The sequence below is a fragment of the Penicillium taxi genome, assembly GCF_028828555.1.
Source record: "Penicillium taxi strain IBT 34144 chromosome Unknown utg000004l_segment0_segment0, whole genome shotgun sequence".
NCBI classification, from domain to species: Eukaryota; Fungi; Ascomycota; class Eurotiomycetes; order Eurotiales; family Aspergillaceae; genus Penicillium; species Penicillium taxi.
The window spans coordinates 2,343,484-2,366,073 of record NW_026643206.1 but is presented as its reverse complement, the minus strand read 5'-3'; the positions used below and the strand labels follow the sequence as shown (position 1 = coordinate 2,366,073).

Below are 22,590 nucleotides of genomic sequence, written 5' to 3'. Positions count from 1 at the left end.
GTAGACACCTGGGCAGGTCAAGTGAATCGTGAGATAGTTACATTGATCATCAAGAAAAGGAAATTTCGATCAACAACGGTGCATATTACAGCTCTAGCACGGCTTTGCGGATCTTATCGTTAGAAAGCGATTCGTTCATCGCTTCGAGATCGGTGGCGGTAATTACACGTCCCAGTACCTTGCTGGCGAATGGAGCGTACAGGTCGGGCTGAACAGTGAACACCAAAGAGAGCGACTAGGAAGGTCTGCATGCTGTCTTCGTGAACGTATGCCTGAGTGAGGTATCTGATTTCAGAGAGAATTACACTTTCTAAGCGCTCGGAAGAGATGTACTCGTCCTGGGCTAACTTGAGCACATTCTTGCGACGATCGATATTACTATGGTATGGCCCTGTGGAGTTGTTAGCGTGGTACTTACCCCCTTTTACCGCCTTATTGATACTAGTCCTAATATAGCTTAATGTAATACACCATATTTCAGGGACCACGGTAGTTTACTAACCTCGTCGCCTGCCTACACCTCTGGTCGTCGCCGTTATCCCCTGCCCTACTATGGCCACAACTCCTAATTAGATGAAGGATTGGACAGGGAAGCATTATCTGCGTGCTATAATACGAAGCTATCTTGAAATGAGTCCCGTAAGATAGTTTATTAGGCCTCAAGAGCTGTTCCAAACGGGCTTGTATTGCGAAGTAGGTTACCTTGATGGTGGCGATGTTTTTTAAAAAAAAATTACAAATATGTAATATGTTTGTAAAAAGCAGCTTTAATACCATAGTCGGTATTTAAAATATGGCAGAAAAGTGGGTCAAAGAAGTACTGTCTAACAACTCCACAGGGCCATATCATAGTAATTACGCGGCCCATCTCGTCGATTGCGGCGACATCACCAGTATGGAGCCAGCCATCCCCAGTGAAAGCCTTGTCTCCTCGGGGTTCTTATAGCACTCACGGAACACACTATTGCCGCGTAGGAGAAGCTCACTCCGAGGGTATGGCTTGTCATCCACCGAATAGTCCATGTCGGGGATGGACTGCAGACAAGCCTCAATGCAAGGAGCAATAGAGCCACAGTTGCCGGAAGATAAATCATAAGCGTGCTGGCCTGTACAGAAGGAGAAGGAGCATGATATCCGCTCCTGGAGGCTTCGCCCAGCGCCTCAACTTTATCGATAGTGTATATAGCCACTTCTTGACCGGCCGCCATAGACTCGAACAAAGCACGCTTCGAGTGACCCGCCTTCTCACCTACATCGAGTGAATCCAGGTAGACAACTATCTTTAGGTTAGGTAGAAGTGGCTTGAGTTTGATGAGAGTGGGGAGGTGGGGGAGAGAAGCCACTACATAGTTCAGTTCTGCATGGTTGATAATGTACTCTGCTGCATCTGGGGCTAGAACATCATAGATGGAAACGGTGTAAAGAGACTGAGACATGCAGGCGAGATCTAAATTCCATCAGTTTCCGTGCTAAGCCTACTAGACATATTTCTCACGTCAATCTTACCAGTCAACTGCCACTCGGGGCGGTTCAGGGACCAGAGACTAACGCCAAATTGGCCAGAGCGAAAGCAGTCATGCTTATGGTGTAGCTCGACCAAACCAGCGCCTAATACGGCACGTCGCTTCTGCACAGTCTCGTATGTCAGCCATTGGTAAGGGCCAAACTTCTTGGTAGACTGGTTAAATGGGCGTCAGCCGAGGTACTGGCTCTAAGGTCGGCGGTTGGCCGTGAACTCGAACATATCGTGGATTGTCAAAACCTATACCTAATTAGTAAGGGATACACCTTGCGACTCTCTATTTGTTAACCTCGTACCTCTGGGTCCAGGGTTTTTATCAGCTCTTTCTGCGCATGACATGATCGATGAATGTGACTGCGGCCAGGTTTCTCGCTGCCAGGGATGGTGACTGAGTAGGGTTGGCCTGGCGGAGTCGGTTGCCGCAACTCTGCGGCTTTGATTTCGTGGGTTGGCTTTGAAAAAAAACATCATGAAGTGTCCTGTTTTCGAGAATCTATCAGATTAAAAAGTAAGCAGCTAGTCGCCACGTGCCTACCTGGGTATAAGATAGATAGTTATTCCACGCGATATAGCACATACCTCAATTGAAATCAAAGAGGAGGGCAGTGAAACCTTGGAATAAAAGATCTTCCAGAATTCAGTGAAACCCCCAAGATTATGGGGAGGAAAAGGTGGATTGAGGAAGAAAAATAAGCTCAGGGATCGTTCTTCAGCTCGGGATTCGTTCTTCTTTGAGGGAATTTCTCTGGGTGTTGGCCGATCATAGTGGAGCCGGCCAGCCTCAGCCGTTACGTATTCAGCTAGTACTTACTTATCTATAGACGTCTCTTCGTTTATGAATACCTCATATGTAGTTTCAATTGCAAATTCTGACCAAATTTCGGTAAAATGAATTACCTAAATTGCTGTCGAGACTCAGGCATCGATACTTAGGTGTCGAGGCCCGTGGGTCTCATTGGCCTAACGAGGTCGATGTGGAACACACATCGAGTATTTAGGTGACAACTATTCTAGTTTAAAATATTACTCCTCTTTACAACTTTTGACCTCGTAACAACGATTGAAAGACTAGTCAACCCCTCCCGGTCTATTCATAGTAGATCGACGACGAGACCATTAACAGTGGACTCGTGATACGACGAGCGGCGACTCATTCACAGTGAGCCGCGACAGGAGCTATTAGCAGTAGTTCCTACCGATAAATGCTGTCCATTATGCCTTAACAACCTACCTAGGTAATACCCAGGTCAAGCGTATAGTTTAGTCAGGGTGGGCTTCACGGTATCTAATGATGTAAAGCTGCAATGTCCCTTCTCACCTCCCTCAGAGTCGATAAACCCGAACGGCAGACCGGTTGTCTGACCCCACTTCACTTTGCTCCGGATTGCAGTATCCGAGTCCTCCTGGGTTGGTGCATGGCAGGCGGCACTGATGGCAGCGGAACAAGACCCAGCTAATGGCACATTTGACTTGAGTCGCTTGAATGCCAATATGCACAATGTAAGTATCATGACAGCCCCGACCAAGATGGATAAGAGAATGAAAATAGGGGAGAAACCAAGTCTACCGTCTTTGGACTCTTTGCCCACTTCGTAAAAATCTATTGCCAGGTAGAAGATAGATTGAGAAATTGTCCAGTGGAGGGTCATATATAGGAAAAGGACAGGCACACCGTAGCGATACGGAATGCTGAGATAGTATGTCGATCGCTGCTGGCTTTCCTTAATAGGCCAAGTGACACGAAGCGCCTTGCGTTCGATTCCATAGGTGCTATACTCAGTAGCAGCTAGCATACTGGTAAGTACCGCGTTATAACAGTAGTAGCACATGGTTACCACAAGCTGCGGTACGTTGGCAAGTACAACAGACTGTAACATCCCTTGGATAGGAATTCCGAAGACTTCTTGATAATCGTCTAAATTCACATTTGATGAGAAAAGATTTTTGAGCTGATTTGCTGAAATCCAATTTCCACTCCATGTGTAGGCTGCACGAACACTAATGAAAAACAGAGCGATTCCCGCGAAAAGGGTTGAAAGCCATCTAGTGTGAGCGTTAGTTGACTTTTAGGGACTCAATAAACTAAAAATCCAGAATGAATTTGGGACATACAAGAAAAGAGTTGCAATCCATCTCCAACAAGTTGTCGCCTGCAACCAGAGTTGCGGCTTTGAGAGTGAATTATAAATGGGAGTGGTGTTCTCTTCACGCGGTCCACTCCAAGTTCCATTACGGGCATCTTTGCTTGACAGCCAACATATGTCTTTTGTAGTGTAATCAGGCTTTGATAGGAATGATGATATGGCATCTCCAACAGTGAGAAGAGGCGGCGATCTGTTGCGGCCTATCCGAGCAGCCAGAAACATGGCAGAGACCTTCACAAATATGGCAAGCGCAATTGCAAGGCATATAGGTGGGCTGTACAGTAATTGACAATGTCCTGGATCTTTGATAATCAGGCATTCATTGGCCGTATAATCAGATACCGCCGAGAAGTATATATCTTGGCATTGTGTAGAAGCACCAACCCCTGCACTTTCATTGAAAAAGGGAGCAGCTTCAACGATGTGGTTCCCAAGGTAAGGTCCCGGTGTGTTCAGAATCGATGAATTTCCCCCGTCACTCACGGTTAAATTCTCAGCAAGGATAATAAGTACGGAATAAGTAGAATTCCAGCTACCGACAGAAGAACATGCGGCCCAGTCATGTCGTTCGTAAATCCCACTTGCAATTATAGGAATTATGTCTTTCCAAATCGCAAAGCATTTATCAAGCGCTGGACTAGTAAGAGAATATACGTTGGAGGAATTCAGATCTTTCGGTGCGACAAAGGTTTCAACGATATCTTCGGACAACGACCCGAAGACTATAGAGTTATACCTATCGAAGCCTAGTCAGCGATGTTCAGGTAAAGCATTTTCCATGCCTACATTAGGTGAAAGGGCGTTGCTGTTAGCATCAATGTAATCCAGAGCCAAAGTCGATCTCTCCCGATCGCACGAAGGTTCTTTATACTAGCACCTCCGATGTCCAGCCATTTGCCACGCGCATGAGCCTTGTCTACTTCTTCTCGTGTTGGAGCTACCAGTGTTTGCATGCAGTAATTGCTGGCAGCCAGAAGCAACGTGCTCAGAACGTTAATAATCAAGTGCAATCCAAGGTCCCATCGTTTGACGGTGCCGCAATTGCCTTGATAAATTACTGCGGAATCTCCCCAAGCGTTGTTATCATAGCGAGTCGCCATTCCAGCAGCAGTTATTATGAAGATCAGATTCATCGCCATGATGCAGGCTCCCCCTCTGGCACAATGGTACACTCCAACAATCCATTTTTTTTCACCTTTGATGTTGACCCGCCATCCTCGGCATTTATTGCCTGCTCTTCACCTGCCTGGATTAAGGGATGGTTCTGTTCTATGATTTCTGGATTAGATTTGAGAAAGGAACGTGGATTTTGTAGGGTCGACGTAAGTGACGCGAGTGAATAGGTCGAGGGCTGACTTTGCACAAGCGTATGACCCTGTCCATCGAGAAGTCTATGATATTGGCGACGGGTAAAAGTGGATTGGACGTTACCCCACAGACTCTGCGCTTTGTTGCGACTCATGATTCATAATCAATCTCCTGCTCTGCTCCAAAGAGTATTGGAAAATCCGCAGAAAAGCAGAGCATGTTGATTATTTAAGTGCAAGACTAAGGATGAGAGGGAGATGGGAGGGGGTGTATGGGCCAAAACAACGCTAGTATAATTCAATCTTACGAAAAAAACGCAAAACTGCAAAATGTTTTGGTATGGACCTCCGTAGCCATCATGGGTAATAAAAGGACGAGGCCTCAAACCTAAGTATTACCTACTAGCCCTACCGTAACGACAGGCTAATAGGAGCGATTATCAGTGACGACATAAGCTATTAGTAGCTGCTAAGGATCATTTTGCCTAAAATCAACCTAAGAGTGGCCCGGTCGTTCGCAGATGATATCGGTTGCTGAGAGTTCTCTAGGCGGTTCTCTGGGCCAAAGAGACACATAAGTGATGACAAGCACATTCTGTACAGGAAGAAGGAGAAAACCTTAAAGAGATGTCCCAGCTGATCATCAAGTTACTTCACGCCAGATGGTCTTTTCCATATGATTTGCAGGGGATTCTGTACAAAATTGTAATTTTACGTAGAAAGATACCAGTACCATACAATATGCACTTTACGGCGTCCCTCAATTAACTTGGAAATCCGGCTAAATAAACGATCTATGCTAAGGCCTTGGCAGGGTCCAGAAAAGAGTTACTCTGTGTTTGTTGGTCAAGCCGATTTCGAGAACGACTATAGCGGAATAATATGTTTGACAGTCACTCTCTTCTGCTCTTCCCTTTCTTTTTCTATCTTAGAATTACATTTCGACTTTCACTTTCTGTTGGCATTAGAGCAGGGTCGTTATAAGTGAATGATAAATTCTGACGAACCTCTAAATGGTGAGTCTTAGTACACTTACAGTTCAACGAGACTTGATCATATCGGCTAAGCGGCACATGAGAATATTGCGCGCATGAGCGCTTATGGCGAGCTGTGTATCAGTCACATTAAGGGCCTAAGAAACAGGGCTCTAAATTCTGACATGCTTCAAGCATCTAAAAAGCAACAAATGACCATCAGCCGATAAGGACGGCGCCTCGCCGTAAATGTATCAGATAACAAGTGAAACCGGTCTTACAGACAAAACCAGGTGCGCCATTTATATTTAATTATTGCCGCCTACTTATCAGTCTCGCAGTGCATATACGAAAAGCACGGTGAGAACATTTAATTAGCTATTTAGCAGGTTACAACTCAGCCCGGCCCACCCACGCTAAAAGTTCACCTCCAAGTGGGTCCGCATGAGCTCATCCCACCCCAATCATACCTAAATAGGAAGGCAGTCACCTGACTTTACAATTGAATACAGTATCTTTTGTATTTTGATTTGTCTTTCAAGAGAAAGATAGTCATTAGCCGGTTATTGTTTAAATCAACCACAACTTAATAATAGCTCATTGCGACCGACAAATTTCTATTATTAAGTAGTTAATAGTGCCTTTTATATGACTCTGTATAGTATAAATAGATGATAAAGAGCAGTTCATTTTATTGTTCTCACCTTGGTTGTTCATAGACATGTGCATGGGTTGGGTATGGGTATGAATTTTGACCCATACCCAACCCATCAGGGGCAAGGTAAACCCATACCCATACCCAACCCAACCCACGTGGGTATGGGTTGGGTATGGGTCCCATATGGGTAATTTTGATGCCTTAATGCCTGGTTTTCACCTCAACCTAAACTAAATTAGGGTAATTAGTGCCTTAGTGCCTAATTTTTGCCTCAATCTAGTACTAACTAGGTGATAAATATCACGTGAAATAAAAGTCTTGGCAAAAAGATGGGTTTATGGGCTGGGTGTGGGTTTTACTTCAAACCCATACCCAACCCATATGGGTTTTGGGTAAAATTTCTGACCCATACCCAGCCCATTGTGGGTTGGGTTGGGTTGGGTATGGGTTTACCCAACCCAATGAACATGTCTAGTTGTTCATTCACAGCATATCATACCAAATATATCTATCATTCTTTGATAATTCGCTTTATACTACCTTTGAAAGGTTCCCGAGGTCCAGAAGACCATGAAATCAGTTCTTACTCTAGAATTGCTATATTTATATCAATCAAAGAAGCTGGTTATGAAAAGTTGTTATATCCTACGCTAATAACTGGTTAATATAGGTCTATATTGTAACAGGCTGATGCTGTAACGAGCTGATGCCCGCCATATCATATGGATCTTGCATTATCCACTTTTACTACAGTACAATCACGTGACTCAAGGACCCTGTCAAATGGACAGTCCTATTTTAGTCTAGTGTTATTTATTAGTCAGCTTCCGCACACTCTTTACTGCAGAAATTACACACACACACACATATTTTGAGATTGTGAAGTCTTCTGGTTAGTTCATATAATACCAATTCCTCGCTCAAGTTGACAGACCCTTCATCCTCAACTCCACGCCGACCCTTTTACATCCCTTAAGGATTTTGTACACAGTTTGTGGGGTTCTAGCACCGTTTCGGCCCGCCTGTGGAGCCGTCCGCAGCCCCATCAGGACCTCCAGTAATGACTAAGCACATAGGTATTCTCCTCATAAACACCACCACAACTTCCCATTTAACCTTACGAGCGGGTGAGGCAGATTATTCCTAGTCTCTCCTAGGGAGATGTCAAAACAGCATACAAATAGGAAATGCTTCAAGCGAACAATATCAGCGTAATTATCTCTCTCACTAATACTCGGTAGGTAAAGTGGAATACCATTGCAAGAGAGGCAGACGTTCCAGAACATCGACTAGCGCATCAGCTAGTTATTAAATTAATGTTCAATTTATGTTTTTGTTGTTGAAGTTGAGATGTTTAAAATTTCGAATTTTTGAACTTCTAAAGTGGTCGCCACAACGGCAGGGACGAGCGGCCGGGAATGACGTTACTCTGTATGGGATTAGTAGTTAGACCGAAGCCTCGAGCCAAACTTCCCTTTATCATCCATCTCACGAGGATGAATACAAATTTTGTCCCTTCTTTCTATTTCGTACTTAGTGCGAGAGTAGCGCTACATCACACTTTCCTATTGTTTTGTCATTGCTACCATTGCGGGTGAGAAATATGTCTGCTCTGATAGCGACCCCAACAAGGCTGTCACCCGTTCAGCAGCTTCAACGCTCTCCATATACAGACATCTACACAAATGCACCCATTACTCCGCTTCGCTCACGTACCAATGTGCAGCACTTAAACTTGACCGTTTCCCATGCACACCCAGAACCGCGGCGATGGAAGAATCCCGGTGGATGGGGTGCTCGTCACATCAACGACACCGCGCCATTTACGCTCTGGAATGAAAAGAACAGACAGTTCCGCCTACCCAGCCGAGAAGAGTTGATCTGGATTCAAAACAAATTCGGAGAAGGGACCCTAACGTTAACGTGGTTTATGTCCATTGTGACAGCCTGCCCGCCACAACCAGTTCCTCTTACCGTCGGCACGATGCCCGTTATCTTTATACGCCCTGGTGAGACTTTGCCATCTTTAATCCCAAGTTCTGGCTATTCCAATCCTAGAATACCAGATCCCTGCCCTGACTTACACTGGCCGAGAATGGCGCTTCCCACCAAGAGTCAACAAGTGGAATATCTTGAAGCGCTTGAGCAACTTGCAAATGTGCGTGCGGTTATGTTTCTGCCTTATTGGACCATTTTGGAATTGGACCATCGAGACGGCCGTCTTTACGGGAAAGGCTCACTCCCCGGTGTAGTCGCAGGACGCACCGCACTCTATCACCATGCAGAAGCACCTTTCTTCACTACAATGAGAAGTCAAACTCGGGCTCGCTTCATCAACCCTTTGCAGCAAATCAATGGTTCATGCCCACAGGATGACTCTAATTATCTTCGAAGAGCTCGCCTTACACCAGGATGCAGAGTGGAATGTGGTTTTGGCTCTCCAGGCACCTCGAATGAATCTTACAACTGCGCGACTTCATCCGGTGTCAAGATCCGCAATTCTGTGGGACAAGAAGCCCTCACCGTTGCCCATCATGGCTTCCTTACATCAAACGCAGTTTTTCACCCACGAGTCAATGGAGACCAAATCGGGCAGATCTTTCACTCACTGCCGGAACTAGATATTGCATTCGTTCGACTCACACCAACCACATCCGCTAACTTTACCAATTCTTGCTACTTTCAGGCCGAACCGCCAACAAAGCTAATAGATGGATATGAAATTCAGGGAGGATCGTGGAGCGAAGTAGACGGAATGAGCTCTGGTCTGATCAGTCTTATGGCGTCTGGTAGGCAGATGTTGCGGCCAATTCGACCGGCTGGACATCCAGAGATTTCCTATGCAAAGTGGGACACACGCATTATTAGTTTGAGTTTTGGAGCGGTCAATGAGATTATTTCCGATGGTATATGTGGAGCGCCAATAGTTGACGTGGAAACCGCTGGAGTTGTTGGATTCTTTCACCTCTTTGATGGAACGTTCGCGCTACATGCCCATATCGACGAATTGATTGCCGAAGGCTGGAACTTGATTTAAAATTTTTTATTTTGCTTTTGCTAGGATCAGGGCGCTCAGAGGCGTTCTGCATGCTACGTTGCTGAATATCAATATTGTTTTCCGTTGCAACGTGATATACCTTAACAGTGACCTTGGACTTACAGAATACATTATTACCATACGATATATTCATTATTTATTCAATGTAAAAAAATCGATTTCAATGCATCCATCTATGGATATTTGAAAAAGTAAAACGCAACCCAACCTTGGAAGCAGCACCAATCTGCATTCCTCGTACAATCATTATTCAGGCTGCTGGTAGTGCTTGTACTGGCTAGCCTTGAAAATCTTGGACCAAGGCTGCCAAGTGCTTATAGGTCGTGCTATTCTGCCATAACAAGTGTTTCTCGTCAAATACTTACATAGGCTGTGATATAAGCTCTAGAAGGTTTCAGGTAGTCTGATTTCTCCAATCCACAATATAAGAGCACAGGTAGGCTTCGGGTTGAAGACAGGCATATGGGTATGCTAAAATCCCTCGGTAGCACTAGTGAAATTGCGACATGGCTTATGACGATGTTACAGTAGAATTTCGAACACATGCAGGCCGGGTGCGTTTGCAGCCTTGTGCCGATGATGGCTACACATGGTCAGTAGCAAAAGACAACGAACACCTATTGAAGACAAGCCTAAGCAACGGATCAATTCGTGTTTACGATGATATTCTAAGAGGATTGGGCCATTTGATCGAGGCCGTAACTCCTAGGACCTTGGAGCCCAATAGGCAGAAGAAAGTCTCCAATGCAGAAGAAAAGGTAAGTGTGCGCTAAATCAGGCCCTTTACCAATGTCTACTATAGCAGCTCAATTTGATTGGTCCTTTTGTAATACAGATCTCGGATATGGCAAATGGTTCTTTCACCGCAACTATTCAAAGATTAGAACGAGAGAATCAAAAGCTTACTGAAAAACTGAAACGCGCTTCTTGCTATTCAGAAGAGCTCCTGAGCAAAGACCAGGATTGGATGAGGAGAACATGCAATCTAGAAGAGGAGTTAAAGAATGGTCAGAGTCTGGTGGTGCAACTGCAAGACGAACTGCAGGAGGCTAGAAATGGTATGGCAAAGGCAATGAAAGTCTTACGGCAGTGTCAAAAGATACAGAACAAAGGACCACACATGGCTGGAGAAAGGAAGCGAGGACTTTGAGGATATCAATGTATATAGTTAACACGTCTATATCTGAAGCTGGATTTTGGAACTGTTGCATGATCGAATGAGTCTTAGTGAGTTGAAGAGAGTAACCGCAGCACATATCATTTTTCCATTTCTTTACCTATTTTTAGGCAGGCTGACAAAGGAAAATTCATGAGACGATATCCAAGGCAACCCTGAATAAATCTCCGAGGACCACCAGAATCATTATTGCTCCCGAGAGCCAAAATTTGAGCATTCTGCTCGTACAAGCCAAGAAACTACTCGTGGGTATAAATTTCTGAAGAGACTAAGACCTATCCAAACTGTTTTTCCGGGTCTAGTAAGCGTCCTTGAAGCAATAAATATCCTTGGAATTATAACAACCGCCTATAGGTTTCTTTTTTACGGTAAAATTGCGACCGATAGGAAGTTAAAATACAGAAGCAAGATTCTATGGTCTCTTAAGACCAGAGTTATATTAAATCAATCCAAACAATATAATAAACTGACAGACAAGTTCTAGGAAAGGACTGAGTGCTCAATAGATGGCACTGATCGATCTCTGAGTAAGCAGGGAGCAGCCAGTCACGCTCACTGAGTAGTCACTGAGAAGTCACTGAGCCTGAACCCGGACTGAAATTTACTCATTAAGCTTGACTCTGAGCGCCCTCATTGAAGCGGCGGTAGCTGTTTTAGGAAAGCCCCACCGGGGAAGGGAAATCTGCTACATACAGGTACCTATGTAGATATTTAGCTAGTCAATGTTCGCGCATGAATTTGAAAACATCCGTCAATATTTCCGTATACTAGTTCTAAAAGCACAGTCGATATTATGTATGATCCATAACTATCTCCTTGATGAAAATCTACTCTTGAGCCTTGGTATGCACACTTACACAAGTAGGGACACTGATTCTTTATTGGTTATGTGCACATTAAGAAGAAAAGTCATACAGATTACTAATATACATCCAATACCTGGGCATCTCGCCGAAACTGAAGTCAGAGTGAATCCTCCAGAACTAGAGTCTCTGATGGATGCAATGGCACGCGGAGCGGGGATATTTTAGCGTCGGAGAGAAATTTATTGGAAAGAGACTAGTTCTCATTAGTGCGCCTGTCAGCTCCACGTGATAGCTGTTTGTACTCTCCATGGATCAGTGCCTAAATAGGTAAAAGGAGCCTTAAATGGATCGCTGGATATGGATCTATGGATTGATAATGCATGATAATTTCGATTGAACATATATGGATGGGAGGTTATTCGAGAAAGATCCGTATTATACATAGAATGTCTAAACAGTACTTAGATAGCCACTTGAATCATCAAGCCAGTCAATTTAACCGCCCTTTAACTAGAGCAGCCACTATCGACTCTGAACTCTGTGCGTGGAGTAGGCAAATGATAGATCAGGTACGTGCAGGATTTCTGCAGGAACATGAAATTCGAATTACGATAACCTACTCCGTAGATTACTCGGATATTGACGTGACATCTAGGGTCTATCCCTCGTCCGTTGAAGTCCCAAATTACCGCCTTTGTGGCATATGAAACTATTATTGGCTATAATCTCTTACTAAGCTATTTCACAATAACTAAATGCAACACAATGGTAATTTACCATATTATATATAAAACTAAACCTGTTTTAGCTTAGCTACTGTAATTTAGATTTTCACCAAAGCGCTAATTTGGGACAGATGAGGGGATAACGTCGGCCGGTCTACTCCGTAGTATTCAAAAAGACCGTGCAATAGTTAATTAGTGAGGGGTTAGATTTCAATTTCGTATCTGTTAGCCGAGCACGCGATTACCCAGAGTAGACACTGAAGACAAAGACGTATCACATCCACGTGTGTTCAGCTATTCATAGAAGTACGGAGGACTCCGTACTTAGTTAACCCCGGAGAATGAGATTATGCACGTGTTTGAAGTATAGTTTAGATGCGCGATTGAACATATCATATTGTAGGCTTAGATAGCTCATATTCTGACTAGCTAGCCTGTCAATCCAAGCCAGTACCAGTACTTAATCCGGATGGCTGCAGCTGCCAAGGTGTCACTTTTCCAACGGAAAGTCAAATTAGGATTATAGATTAGCGTGTTCCACGGCTTAGTTCCACGGAACCATGATATCAACTGCCGCAGGCTTCTAGAACAACTGATCAAGATCGACATGTAGAATTATGGAGTGATATAACTCCGGATTTACATTAGTAATCATCTTTACTGTCTCAGACTGACGCAAGAGACCCTTCTGAAGACCACGAGCCGTTTGACCCCGTTGAGTCATCCGTAGATATGGATCTAGGCGGGCATCACTGTAAATACGGACCACGAACCGGAACGGTCAGTCGGCCCATAAAAATTTTCAAGGTCAAATCGCAAATGGCCGTACTATGTATATCAGGCCATACTCTGGGCATCACACGATTAGTGGAGATGTCAAACTACCCCTAATCCCGACTTTTGACCGGTTCTTCCTCAAGGACCCATTAGCTTGCCGAACGGTTCGCTTTGGTGAGAACTAACAAAGATATTAATCTACACAGTATATCTCGCGCCAGCTTATGAATCCTGCTATAATCCTTCATTAGTCAGAGTGAAACCGGAGCAATATGATTTTCTTACTTCCTTTTTATGATTATCTCTAAGTTCAGCACTGAACTCCGGGTAAATATTGTACTTCTGCTAACCCTGTAAGATTAAACGGAATCACACGCATAAGCCTAAGCTGACGCCTCCTAAGCCTCCCGAAAAAGACGACCGCCCGTCGGCTCCGACCCTAGTGGAGCCGTTAGGGCGCCGTTACGGCCGCGTGTTTAACAAGGTTAACAATCGAATTCTACTTGCAGCCCGCCCTGGAGGGAATTGGATCCTGTGGAAAAATTGTAAAATAGGAATAATTAAAGTAAAATTTTCGTATTCCTTTAGGAAAGTTGAATGCAGTCAATAGCGCCAGCAGATATAGTAGCATTCTGATCATCCTTGGAACACATCAGAAAAATAAACCAAAACTGGTGGCTTGTTCTAAAGTTTATCCCGTTTTCTCCACGGGGTCCCTTACCCAGGTGTTTCGTGTCTAAGCTAGGTGGTAGTAGTACCTATGTATTGGTTGAATGAAAATCTTGCAACTCCATGGGTTTAATGCAAAGCAATATGTAGAGATCAGCCCATACCTGTCAATATTTCGTGGTGTGGTTTGATAATCGCACTTGATATGTTGGATTTTCACCTGGGGACGGTCATCGCCTGAAATCGGAACAAGGTCCACACAGGCACGAGACCTGTGCTTAGAATATGGATCTCACTGATTCCTTGAAAGCTTTGGATCGGACCCATCGGGGATCGGAGGATCAGCTATATAAATCGCCTGGTTTGTCCTGGCCATATGGGTGCCACGAGGCAACCCCATCTTTATTTTCTCTTTTTCAACTTCACACCCTTTACCCAATTTTGATTCTTCATAGATCTTCAGGTGTCCGTTGAACAATTGATAGAAGTTTCTTCACCTCTCTTCTCTCTCAATCTCTACTTCATACATACCCGCAACAATGGACTACAAAGGTCGGGCCATCGAGCCCATGCATATTGATCGGAAGTCGCTATATGTCAACTTGGAATCACGGATCAAGTACCTGCACCACTTCCTTGAGTGGACCTCTGGTTAGTATCCAGCACAGTATTCAAGTATAGCGCGGAGACTGACTGCTTTTGTTTAGCCGATGTCGAGGCCCTCCAGAGCGGAGCTAAATACCTGAAGCAACTCATCCCTGCAGTCGTCAACCTCGTCTACAAGAAACTATTAGTTTATGATATCACCTCGCGTTCTTTCCACACCCGAAACACTGCCGATGAACGTGACCCAGATAAAGAATGGTTGACCGAGGAGACACCCCAGATTATGCGACGAAAGATGTTCCTCCGCTGGTACCTCACTCGTCTGTGTCAAGATCCTTCTACTATGGAATTCTGGCGCTACTTGGACAAAGTCGGGTACGTATTGTCAATATCCAGAGAGAAGAGTACTAGCATTGCTAACATGCAAATACAGTGTCATGCACAGTGGTGCCGAGCGTCTGCATGCCCTTAACATTGAATACATCCATATGGGCGCCTGTCTGGGCTACATCCAAGATATATTCACCGAAGCCCTGATGTCACACCCTCAACTCTCTATGCGCCGAAAACTAGCTCTCGTCCGAGCCATTAACAAGATCATCTGGATCCAGAATGACCTGTTCGCCAAATACCACTGCCGCAATGGTGAAGAGTACGCTGATGAAATGTCTCTATACACTATTGGTTCCGAAGGTTATATCGGCGACAAGAAGATCCTCGGTAGCAGCTCCAGTTCTAGCGAAGACGACCGATCTAGCGTTCACAGCACCGAGGCTCCATCGATTGCTCCCTCTACAGCACCCTCCACCATCCCCCCGCATGGCCTAGAGATTCCGGCCAGCTTGCGTGCCCCTGGTTCTCCTAGCACTGGTGCTTGTCCATTTGCCAGCATGGCGGGGCCTTCAACAACCGAAACCAAGATCTGGTCTGGCAATAATTAATTTGTTTCAACTTTCAATGTTTGGGAGATCTTGCATGACCGTTTCAAGCGTAATAATGGGAACTAAAACCTTTGGAAAAGGGGCGTTGGGAGGAACTTACTTAGATTGCATTTGAGGGTATTTTAGTATTATCATACTATTATGAAATTCACGATTCTAACTCTTAATCTATTCTTCTTTTCTCTCTTATTATTCTATTCTCCCGTTGATTCAAACATTCCGGGTCGTTCCGATTCGTTCAGAAAGAAAAGAGAAAAAAAATCAGTCTATCGTGAGAGTCGAATTTAATTAGCTATCCAAGCCTTGGAAAAATGGAATATTTCCCTCGGTCGCAGATGATGTACGCTCATTTCAGGTTCCAATATCAACAAATGAAGGGTGTTGAAACTTAGGCCACGAAATAGCCATCTAGCTATAAATTTAATATCTTGAAAGGATATCGATAGAAAATTTGCCATTTTCTGTAAATTTAAGAGGAATAGCCTTTACCTTGTCTATGTTAAGGGATATGGCTAATCTTTCTCTTCATCTTCTGTGAGCAAAAATTGGCCAACTGAGTTTGTTAAACGTTGTCTGAATTTGACTTCAAGGCTTTGATAGAATCGTGATCTCAAAAGGGTTCCTTTAAGTGCCCTAGACTTATTATGCCATGGTTTGAATTAGTCCAAAATACGATTCAAATATGGCATCGATTCTGATGATATTTCAACTTTGATGAATCTGGCTTCGCAATGGGAATAAATGGGACTCAAAAATATTGTTACCTCTGCTATCTGCCAATTACAATGGTCTGAAAACTCTTTAATAAGCCGGAGATTATGAATGGGCCACTATTATCGAGTATAAAAGGGCTGCTGGAGTAGCCTTTCGCACACCGCAGGCTATATTTAGATTGTTGAGCCCTCTAGATTTTTAAATTGCGGCTCCGCTGGCCTCCGGGGGGCCACTGCCGTGGAGGCGGTCATTATAGAATCATGCTCAAATCCATACTTATCTATTTCTAGTAACCCACAGTCGAAGCGAAAGACTTCAAACCAACACCATAACCCCGAAACATGATCGATTAGCCTATTAGAACTAAGAAATATTTCAGGTGAATCCGACCATAGATGGTAGGCACTTCGTCTGATCTACCCTCTTCGCCTACCAAACGAGAGAGATCCAGGCGCATTATGGTCGGACAATTCGAACGGTTCATCATCACATCTTCCTGGTCGATGCAGTCATTTAGAAGAGGCCAACAAAAACCAAGTCAAAAAAACGGGTAGCAAGTAAGAAGCAGACCGTCTGTATAGGTAGTCGAGGGAGTTTATATGAGAAGATTCAAGTAGGGTTGGTGTTTGAGAATGGTGGTAAATGGTCATATATGAAGCTATGATCTACTAAAACCCTATTATTTGACGTGGGCACTTGCTCTTAACGTGGGGGAAGAGAGCATAAAATCAATGTAAGGATTGTCATATTTTGGTTCTTAAATCCGTGTTTGGAAATTCACATTTTTCGGAATTTCTTTTTCATGGGGTAATACCGATATTTTTTCTCGCATTCCCGTATTCTCGGGTGAAATTATCGGCTCGCTACTACCGAAATAAGGGTTGACGATGATTTTTATATGTTCTTCTTTACCCCGCATTTCTTCCTTTTACCGTTCAAAACTGCCGCAATTCATATTGCTTAACTAACTGATCGACATCAATGTCTCCCACTCAATTGGGTTTTCTCAACTCATAAAAACTCCCCTCTCCTCTCCACTCTCCTCTCCTCACCGACTATTCCGGTTGCTATATATCTCCTGCAAAATGTCCAGCACCAACGTAGTCCCGCTCATCATTGATAATGAGTCGGTTTTGACCGATATCAAGTTCCCAGTCTATGGCCCCGCAACGGGAGAGACCAGCTACTCCGCCGGTGCATCGGTCAAGGATGCCGAGCGTGCTGTTAATTCTGCACAAGCTGCCTTCCCCGCTTGGGCGCAGATGAAGCCCTATGACCGCCGGGATATCTTGCTCAAGGCTGCTGAGATCATGCTTGAGCGCAAGGAGGAGCTCATCCGGATTCAATACGAGGAGACTGGTGCAGCGCGACTTTTCTCGGAGCACACCGTCAAACTTGGTGCTAGCTTCATCAAAGACTTTGCCGCTTGTATTCCTGCCATTGAGGGCGTTGTCCCTAGCTGCACTCTAGACGGTGTGGGTGCTATGGTATTCAAGCAGCCATACGGTGTCATTCTATCTATCGCACCATGGTAGGTACTCAATCCCGGAATATGGTATTTTATTGCCGACTTAGTTAAACTTCAAAATACTATGTGCTCTCATCTTGTATATGTTAACTAACGACTTACAGGAATGCGCCGTTCGTTCTGGGCACTCGCGCCATTGCTATCCCACTTGCGGCTGGTAATACCGTCGTATTGAAGGGCTCTGAGCTATCACCTCGGTGTTTCTGGGCCCTCGGAGATATTTTCCGACAGGCTGGTTTGCCTGCAGGGTGTTTGAACGTCATTTACCACCAGAATTCGGACGCACCGGCAATTACCACTGCCCTGATTGCGCATACCGCTGTGCGCAAGGTTAACTTCACTGGTAGTACGCATGTTGGCTCGATCATTGCCTCCACAGCTGGAAAATACATCAAGCCAGTGCTACTGGAGCTGGGAGGAAAGGCGTCAGCGATTGTTTTGGATGACGCAGACCTGGATAAGGCTGCTCACAACTGCACTATGGGAGCACTCTTGAACGTATGTAGCCCGTACTCCTGTCATGTACATGTGTGTTTATACTGATGTTTGAATTCAGTCTGGCCAAATCTGCATGTCCACCGAGCGCATCGTTGTCCAGCGCAGCGTCGCAGACCAATTCAAGCAAAAGCTAGCTGAGTCAGCTGAGAAGATTTTCGGCAAGAGCGCGCCAGTCCTGGTCTTGGTGAATGAGGCAGCCGTGACGAAGATTAAGAAGCTTGTGGCGAATGCCGTGTCACAGGGTGCAGAGGTATTACTCGGTGATGCAGACGCCAGCGAGGCTCACGGTGCACACATGCGATCGATCATTCTCTCCAACGTCACCAAAGACATGGATATCTATGCGACAGAGTCATTTGGACCGACTGCCTCGCTGATCGTGGTCGACACTGAGGAGGAAGCCGTGGCGGTAGCGAATGACACTGAATACGGTCTGACCGCAGCCGTGTTTACGAGCAATCTGTTCCGCGGCCTGAGGGTTGCCAAGAAAATTGAGTCTGGGTGAGTTCTGGTCTGGACCAAGGGTGCTGTATATTGCTCATGTACTGACTGTTTATTTTAGGGCTGTTCACATTAACTCTCTTACCGTGCATGATGAGCCTGTTCTACCTCACGGTGGGTGGAAGAAGAGTGGATTTGGACGCTTCGGTGGTGGTGTCGGTGGCTACGAAGAATTCCTGCAGACCAAGACGGTTACCTGGATGGATTAAACGCCGTATTTCATATAGAAAAAAATAAATAGAGAAGATGGGTCACTTACCGTGCTACTATGTATACAGGTCAGTTAATAGCCCACTTGTGGGCACTATTGACTTTCCGGGCGCCGAGCTGGCTTGGCATCTATTTAAAGAGATTACGAATAAGCACAGCGGAATATTTCACAGTTTCTCGTATTTACTTGGGATTTAAGGTGTATTCACAGTGTTTTATGTCCAGACTGGTCTAGTGCCAAGATTGATACTTCAGCTGCATACGAGAATAGGAAAAACAAAATAAAAATAAAAATAAACTTGAATTGGCCACATGGGAAATTTAAATCTACGACGCAATCTAGGCAGGGCTAATTCCTCTAGATTCTATTTAAGTTAGTCACATATGTAAGTCAGCCTTGAAAGTTGTACTGTGTAAGTATTACAAATGCCCGAAATGGCTCTGATAGGTCACTTTTTAGTCTAGTTTTAGGCTTTAGACTTGGCTCAGGGGTACAGATTACTATCATACAGTATACACAGGTAATATTACTCTATTGGAAGAACCGACTGCTTCGAGCTGGAGCTATTTGTAGCTACATTTCTCTCCTTTCAATAGTGTACGCCATCTCGTCTAACGAACTCTAAGGCTCAGAGCCAAAAAAGATATGCCAGTGGAGAGAAAGGTCCAGTTTTAACGGGACAGCCAGTTCTCACTCCACTAGTGATCTCCATTATTTATTATGAACCGTCCCTGGAACCAAGTTATGATGACTATATCCCGTAGAGAGACGAAAATTTCAAATTATAGGGGGGTCAAGACACTGTACAGCCACAATACAGAGCTCTGGAGTAGACCGTACTTCGTATTCATAAATCAGGGTCCAGGGAAGTTTGTTTCTTACTTGTGGAAATGAGATGACGGTAAATCACTCTGATTGGAGTTCCTGGATTTGTTCCGTTTTATCCGGACTTTCCCCGACTCACTCTGTCTCCTATCTCATCCATACCGCATGAGATTCTATTTTGAGGATACTTTGACTTATCCCTATTCAATGTTCAGGATCAACCCCGTTATTTTGGCATTTAAATATACATTCCTTGACTTAGGAATCGACATAACTTGACTCAAAAGTAATTTAGATAATACGGTAACAATACTGTAATAAATGTACCTAAAACCACGAGGGGTTTGCCCCACGCCCAAACAAGCTTGTGAACATGGCATCCATAGAAGGCCCCTTAATTTTAGTCATCGGTATCTTTACTACCTCAACTGATCTATATAATTCTGGCTTCATACCAAGATCTATCAATCGTATGCCTTCATTTCCTATACTAAAAAGAAAGACAGTCTAGTGGCGTGATTTGAGGGGCGCATTTGGATACACAAAAAGCCTCAAAAACAGTAGAACCAAACTTCGCTTTGACAGACTTTCGATGATGACCCACATAGTACAGTGGGGAATGAATATGATTGGTCATAAACATACCTAGCTTAAGTGCCTATGTGGGCTCAGTTTTCCCCTTCGAAGTCCAGTCATCAGTGATCCAAGGTTCTTCTTCCGGGTAGAAATCTAGTCCCTCTCGCACCTTTTCCCTCTTTCTCTTTTCTCTTTCACTCACTCTTTCAGTCGTCTTCACACTCCCTCGCTTCGGCACCTTACTATCTTTTGAGAATTCCAACTCAGTCACTCTTTAATCAAATACCATCAATATGCATTTCTCTGCTGCCGTCGTTTCCACCTTCGCGGCTCTTGCTGCTGCCTACACCACTCCCGACTACTCCAAGGACCCCAGCGGTAACGCCATCTACACCCCTACTCTGGGTGAACTCGTTCCTGAGGGTAAGGCCTTCGACATCACCTGGGACCCTACTCTCGGTGACAAGGTCTCTCTGGTCCTCCTCCGCGGTCCCAGCTCCAACGTTGTGCCCCTCGAGACCATTGTCGAGGATATTGACAACACCGGTTCCTACACCTGGACCCCCAGCACCTCCCTGGAAACCGACACCACCCACTACGGTATCCTTCTCGTTGTCGAGGGCACCGGTGCCTACCAGTGGTCCGTCCAGTTCGGTATCTCCAACGAGGATGGCACCGTCGACTCCACCTCCACCGCTGTCTCCTCTGTCGCTGCCTCCACCACCGCTGCTTCCACTACCGCTTCCCCTTCTGCCACCGGTGAGACCTACGTGACCGTCATTGACAATGTGACCACCACCATCTGCCCCGTTGCCGAGTCTGCCTCCGCTGCCAGTACTTCCGCCGCCGCTGTCACCTCCGCTGCTGTTTCTTACTCTACCGTCATCCCCACCTGGGTTGAGACTACCACCATCTGCCCCAACTCCAAGTGCGGCGCTGCCACCGCTGCCCCCGTTGTCTCCCCCTCCAGCATCCCCAGCCAGTACACTCTGGTCAGCTCCGCCGCCGCTGTCAGCTCCACTCCTCTGACCGCTCCATCCGCTACCTCCACCCCCGTGTTCAACGGTGCCGGTCGCAACGCCATCAGCTTCGGTGCTATCGTTGCCGCTCTCGCCGCTGTCATGTTCATCTAAGCGATATTCTCGGCATCTTAAACTGGTTATTGTTTTTATGTATCTTTTCGTGGCATGTTTTTCATGAGGGTTTAATCTCAATATTCATCGATCTCCTGTGATATGAGACCTGTTCCAAAACTTTACCCTATTTTGTCTCCTTTAATTTCTTCATCTGGCTTTATTTTTTATCTCACCCCTTTCATCTCAAAGGGAATTTAAGTGTCCAGATATGTTTGTAATGTCATACCCCTTTATGCTTTATCTATTTTTGTAGACTTGAGTGGATTGTAGGTTTCAAGCTTTTTGATTGAGTTATAGTTTAGGTACGATCAAGGTTCGGGCCATGTGGTTGAAGGTTGGATATTGGACTAGTACCTGCATGTGGATGCAGTAGTTTGTACATTCTTTAGACATGCTTGTGTGTTGTCATGGGATGACTGGCCTTCTAATAACTTCAAGGCATTTCGGGTTCGCAATATCGGACCAATATCAAAATCTATGGCATTCACTATACGGCTCCTAAGGTCAAGCTGTAAGGTTCTGGCACCCTAGATACCTACCTGGATATGATTTTTGTCCTCATATTCAGGGATAATACAGTATTTTTGTCTAAGTCTTCTATTGGCTTATAATGATAATCCTTTACCCCACCCAGCCTAGTACAATCCTCCCTTAGGCTAGCAAGCCATCAAGATACAATACCCTACGCTTCAAGGTGACAAAATCCAAGCTGTTGAACGCTAGACGAAAGTTTTCGGACTATATCTATGGGAACATCTATCTCTTCATTATCTTCATCAACCCCATATCCTGCAATGCATACACTCTCCATCAATCCAGGCGCTTGTTGCAAATATCCACCCAGTCAGTGTCTGCACATAGTAAATATCATGAAAACTCCCTTGTCTCTATAGCCAAATGATTGGATCGTAGGTCAGCGTCATCTTTATCCTCTTTCCTTCCTCACTATTAATCTTCAACCTCCCAGCCCTCTTAGCCCCATATGAACCATAGAAAACACAAGACATTTTTTCAAGTTTCCTTTGAGAAGTCTTGTAGTGAATGTCGCATTGAGGCACCTTTCTATCCCTCTTGATGATAGTGCTAATCTACGATAAGACTGGAGCGAATATCTCAAACATCAAAAATTCATCTACCACAATCACTTGCATTAGCGACAACGCCTCCGACTCTGTCACCTACCACCTACTTGGTTCTTAAATTTCGCACAGCAACCATCAGAGTCATAGAAGATGAA

At 44.9% G+C, this 22,590-nt stretch overlaps 7 protein-coding genes across 7 annotated transcripts; 5 read left to right on the top strand and 2 right to left on the bottom strand.

The window, feature by feature from the left end:
• Positions 1–119: 119 nt before the first annotated feature.
• Positions 120–1,861, bottom strand: N7495_005789 (AMP-binding enzyme; the record flags this gene model as incomplete). Its single annotated transcript, XM_057208440.1, has 5 exons — positions 120–391; positions 950–1,447; positions 1,507–1,678; positions 1,707–1,762; positions 1,819–1,861. The coding sequence occupies 5 exons, from the start codon at positions 1,859–1,861 to the stop codon at positions 120–122; spliced, it is 1,041 nt and encodes a 346-aa protein (XP_057062214.1).
• Positions 1,862–2,769: 908 nt separating this feature from the next.
• N7495_005788 (uncharacterized protein) lies at positions 2,770–4,805 on the bottom strand (the record flags this gene model as incomplete). The annotated part of the gene is made up of 3 exons (XM_057208439.1): positions 2,770–3,565; positions 3,635–4,402; positions 4,453–4,805. 3 exons carry the CDS (start codon positions 4,803–4,805, stop codon positions 2,770–2,772), a joined length of 1,917 nt encoding a protein of 638 aa, XP_057062213.1.
• A 3,403-nt stretch (positions 4,806–8,208) lies between these two features.
• On the top strand, positions 8,209–9,642 carry N7495_005787 (uncharacterized protein; the record flags this gene model as incomplete). The annotated part of the gene is made up of 1 exon (XM_057208438.1): positions 8,209–9,642. One exon carries the CDS (start codon positions 8,209–8,211, stop codon positions 9,640–9,642), a length of 1,434 nt encoding a protein of 477 aa, XP_057062212.1.
• Positions 9,643–10,169: 527 nt separating this feature from the next.
• N7495_005786 (uncharacterized protein) lies at positions 10,170–10,813 on the top strand (the record flags this gene model as incomplete). The annotated part of the gene is made up of 2 exons (XM_057208437.1): positions 10,170–10,421; positions 10,499–10,813. 2 exons carry the CDS (start codon positions 10,170–10,172, stop codon positions 10,811–10,813), a joined length of 567 nt encoding a protein of 188 aa, XP_057062211.1.
• A 3,543-nt stretch (positions 10,814–14,356) lies between these two features.
• N7495_005785 (protoglobin family protein) lies at positions 14,357–15,364 on the top strand (the record flags this gene model as incomplete). Its single annotated transcript, XM_057208436.1, has 3 exons — positions 14,357–14,468; positions 14,525–14,798; positions 14,857–15,364. The coding sequence occupies 3 exons, from the start codon at positions 14,357–14,359 to the stop codon at positions 15,362–15,364; spliced, it is 894 nt and encodes a 297-aa protein (XP_057062210.1).
• Positions 15,365–17,163: 1,799 nt separating this feature from the next.
• Positions 17,164–18,814, top strand: N7495_005784 (aldehyde dehydrogenase; the record flags this gene model as incomplete). The annotated part of the gene is made up of 4 exons (XM_057208435.1): positions 17,164–17,609; positions 17,711–18,104; positions 18,163–18,605; positions 18,667–18,814. 4 exons carry the CDS (start codon positions 17,164–17,166, stop codon positions 18,812–18,814), a joined length of 1,431 nt encoding a protein of 476 aa, XP_057062209.1.
• A 1,696-nt stretch (positions 18,815–20,510) lies between these two features.
• On the top strand, positions 20,511–21,350 carry N7495_005783 (GPI anchored serine-threonine rich protein; the record flags this gene model as incomplete). Its single annotated transcript, XM_057208434.1, has 1 exon — positions 20,511–21,350. One exon carries the CDS (start codon positions 20,511–20,513, stop codon positions 21,348–21,350), a length of 840 nt encoding a protein of 279 aa, XP_057062208.1.
• Between the last annotated feature and the right edge of the window lie 1,240 nt (positions 21,351–22,590).